Source organism: Cervus canadensis, chromosome 3, assembly GCF_019320065.1.
Source record: "Cervus canadensis isolate Bull #8, Minnesota chromosome 3, ASM1932006v1, whole genome shotgun sequence".
Classification (NCBI taxonomy): domain Eukaryota; kingdom Metazoa; phylum Chordata; class Mammalia; order Artiodactyla; family Cervidae; genus Cervus; species Cervus canadensis.
Genome location: NC_057388.1, coordinates 87857027 through 87861129, shown reverse-complemented (window position 1 = coordinate 87861129; position 4103 = coordinate 87857027). Strand labels below are relative to the sequence as shown.

General features: G+C 48.5%; 1 protein-coding gene across 1 annotated transcript; it reads left to right on the top strand.

Moving 5' to 3' along the window:
- On the top strand, positions 1–3028 carry OPN1SW (opsin 1, short wave sensitive). Its single transcript, XM_043463658.1, has 5 exons — positions 1–357; positions 654–822; positions 1138–1303; positions 1717–1956; positions 2886–3028. Exons 1-5 carry the CDS (start codon positions 3–5, stop codon positions 3003–3005), a joined length of 1050 nt encoding a protein of 349 aa, XP_043319593.1. The 5' UTR covers positions 1–2; the 3' UTR covers positions 3006–3028.
- Positions 3029–4103: the final 1075 nt, after the last annotated feature.

The following is a 4103-nucleotide window of genomic DNA, read 5'->3' as shown; positions in this document are numbered from 1 at the left end:
CCATGAGCAAGATGTCAGAGGAGGAGGAGTTTTTTCTGTTCAAGAACATCTCCTTGGTGGGGCCGTGGGGTGGACCTCAGTACCACCTTGCCCCTGTCTGGGCCTTCCACCTCCAGGCAGCCTTCATGGGCTTTGTCTTCTTTGCAGGGACGCCACTCAATGCCACGGTGCTGGTGGCCACGCTGCGCTACAGAAAGTTGCGGCAGCCGCTCAACTATATTCTGGTCAACGTGTCTCTGGGGGGCTTCATCTACTGCATCTTCTCTGTCTTCATCGTCTTCATCAACAGTTGTTACGGGTACTTCGTCTTCGGCCGCCATGTTTGTGCCCTGGAGGCCTTCCTGGGCTGTGCAGCAGGTACTGCCGGCGAAGGGAGCTGGAGGGACGGGAAGGACCCTGCTTCAGGATGGGGGCCAGGGGCCAGGCTGTTGGGTTAGAGTGGACCCCTAAAGAGGAGTCCAGGGGGTGGAAGTTTGGTGTTCTTTTGAATGCTGAGGTAGAGAGCCACCCAGAGGTCTGAGCGAGGCCCAAACTCTGCTTCACTCACCAGTCCAACCCTTCCTGTCTGTGCTTTCTCCACACCGCCTGTATTCCACTCTGCCTGCCAGGATGAGTGGAGCTGTTTACCCTATTATCCTCCCATTTCATCACAGGTCTGGTGATAGGCTGGTCACTGGCCTTCTTGGCCTTTGAGCGCTACATCATCATCTGTAAACCCTTCGGCAACTTCCGCTTCAGCTCCAAGCATGCCCTGATTGTGGTCGTGGCCACCTGGATCATCGGTGTTGGTGTCTCCATCCCACCCTTCTTTGGCTGGAGCCGGTGAGAGTGCAGGGCAGTTATGCTGACTTAGCTAGAAGCTCAGGTTGTCAGGGTGGAAAGAGAGTTGGGTATGGTTGTTAACCTCTAATTTTTAAAGAGCTGGAGGAATAGAGGAGGGAAAGGGCTGTGGGAGACAAGTGCTAAGGTTTACTCTGTGGTTGGAATTGCTAAAGGTTGGCTGGTGAGGACAGAAGATACCCTCTGCCTGAGGTAACTCTGGGTTCTAAGTAGAGAACACAACCCGGGAATCTCAGCTCCCACTCTGCCAATTCTTGCTGTGAGCCTCACAGTGAACAAGTGCTTGGTCCCTTGCAGATTCCTCCCTGAGGGCCTGCAGTGTTCCTGTGGTCCCGACTGGTACACCGTGGGCACCAAATATTACAGCGAGTACTATACCTGGTTCCTCTTCATCTTCTGCTACATTGTGCCTCTCTCCCTCATCTGCTTCTCCTACTCTCAGCTGCTGGGGGCCCTCAGAGCTGTGAGTGGCTTTTGTGAGGGTCAGGGAGGAAGGGGTCACAGGACTCTAGATGAGAGGGAAGAGTGGGTATGTGCTCTAGAACACAAAACACCCAGAAATGTCCACAGCCAGGGTGAGGGGTATCAAAAAGCAGTGCAGGAAGTAGGGACAGGGAGATGAGGAGATGAAGAGTGACGTGGAGTCATCCCAGCTCAGATGTTTTGAGATGCATGTGATTCCTTCCACTGTCATGGACCGGAGAGAGAGCTGGCTCCATCTTGCCTTCCTCAAGGAAAGGGGAACAGAGGAACTAGGTCAGAAGGTGGGATGGCAGAGAGACAATTAGAGCAGATGGTCCCCTGGTTGAAAATCAAGAGACTTGGGGGTTCAGGGCCAGGGAGAAGAGGGCGTGATGTTTTCTGTGCTCTTTCCAGGTTGCGGCTCAGCAGCAGGAGTCAGCTTCGACCCAGAAGGCTGAGCGGGAGGTGAGCCACATGGTGGTGGTCATGGTGGGATCCTTTTGTCTCTGTTACACTCCCTATGCAGCCCTGGCCATGTATATAGTCAACAACCGTAACCATGGGGTGGACTTACGGCTTGTCACCATCCCTGCCTTCTTCTCCAAGAGTGCTTGTGTCTACAATCCCATCATCTACTGCTTCATGAATAAGCAGGTAAAGTTCTCCTTTTAAAAAATTTGTTTTTGGCTGTTCTGGGTCTTTGTTGCTGCCCACAGGCTTTCTCTAGTTGTGGTGAGCAGGGGGCTTCTCACTGCGGTCACGTCACGTCTCTTGCTGTGGAGCACGGGTTTTAGGCCTGGGCTTCAGTAGTTGTGGCATGTGGGTTTAGTTGCTTTGCCTACCCCAAATCCTGAATTGAAGCTAATAACCCAAACTCAGACAAATCAAGGAGGGTTCCTGTCTTATAGAGCAAAACTCTGAGAATTATTTTGTTTCCTCAGTTCCAGAAGTGGATTAAAAACTAATGAGGAAGCTCCTGGATATTAACAGAACTGGCAGTCCTTTCCTAGTTGGGAGCACTTTCTAGTAATGGTGGGTGGGCAGGGGTACTGCAGGGTGACTTCTGACAGTGCTCTCCTGGCTGCCCACTCCAGTATTCTCGGGTTTCTTGTGGCTCAGCTGGTAAAGAATCCGCCTGCAATGCAGGAGACCTGGGTTTGATCCCTGGGTTGGGAAGATCCCCTGGAGAAGGGAAAGGCTACCCACTCCAGTAATTCTGGCCTAAAGAATTTCATGGCCTGTATAGTCCATGGGGTTGCAAAGGGTCAGACACAACTGAGTGACTTTCACTTTCACTTTCCTGGGACAGGGTGCTTTGTGAGGTTTCCCAACAGTGAGGCCTCGGGGTTAGCCAGAACATGTAGGGATTCTTATTGTAGATCCAGGAAGAGTTAGTAGTGTTAGCCCGGAATAGCCAGCTCTCAGGATTGAGAAGACATAATCAAGACCGCTCAAGGAGATCCCACGTATAAGGCACTGTGTGAGGCCATGGGGATACAAAGATCTTTTTTCTCCCATGCTTCCTGATATTACCTCCTCTACACTCGTCTGCCAAGGAGACTATCTCTGCTCTTTCCCTCTAGTTCCGAGCTTGTATCATGGAGATGGTGTGTGGAAAACCCATGACAGATGAGTCTGAAGTGTCTAGCTCCCAGAAAACCGAAGTGTCTACTGTCTCTTCTAGCCAAGTTGGCCCCAACTAATGAGCCATACTGGCCTGTGTGCAGTGAGGACTTTACATGTGAGGACATTTCTACTTTCTCTGTCAAAAACCAAACCACTATCAACACAGAAAATGGGAAGGGGAGTGATAGCAACTTGAGGGGTCAGTTTTCCATTTTCCTACTATTTCCTTCCTACCTACAAAGCAACTGTTCCAGCTGGGTCTACTCCAGATCACCTCGAGGGCCATTTCCACAGTCATCAGTTTCTAATCTCAAGTGGCACAATTTATAGCATTTGGGGAACAGATTTCTACGTACAAGGCAATTGTAAAGGAGTATGGCTAATTTTTCAGTGTACAGACAATTATTTTCCTTTTCAGTAATTTTTTTCCCTCCTGGGGATCTGTTCAAAGATGATACATTTTGAATCAGAACTTAGGAAAACACCTTAGAAATGAGACATTAAAAAAAAAAATTTTTTTTAACCCTTTAGTAGGTCCTAAACATGAGTTTGCAAGAACTTTGTTACGCTGTCACTGCCAGTAATTGCTATCATTTTGACAGCAACAGTCATGCCCATAAATGCCTGCACCAGCATGAATTATTCCAGGTGCTTCTTCCCTGCTGTCCCCACACCTCCTATTTGGCTAAACCGATTTATCTGTCTTAAGCTGTGTATTTACTAAAGTCAATAGTTCAACTCCCGTCATGTTCTCAAAATGAATTGGCACATCTCAATCCTTTTTATAAACTATACAAAATGTTCAAAAAAGTTTTACCTTATATTCTGTCTCCCCACCCCCTGGAAGAAGAGTCTTTTTGAAATAAAAATCAAGATAAATGTGTGTACATTCAGAAATGGCTGTGTTTGGTATCAGACAATTATGTAATGAGCAGCTGGGCTCCTCTCCAGTTATATGGCCTAAGAGAAGCAGAGAAGGGTTACAGCTGTGTAAGGATGCTAAAAGATTTCAGGAATAGGAAGGAAAGAGTAACCACTTTGGGAGAAGGTAGCAACTTCTCTGGGTTGGGGTGGGGTAAACCTTCTAGGAGAGCTCCATTTTCTGTGACATTTTATATCGCTATAATTCTAAGCAAGAGTTCCATTTCTTAAGAAAATAAAGGACACACATACCC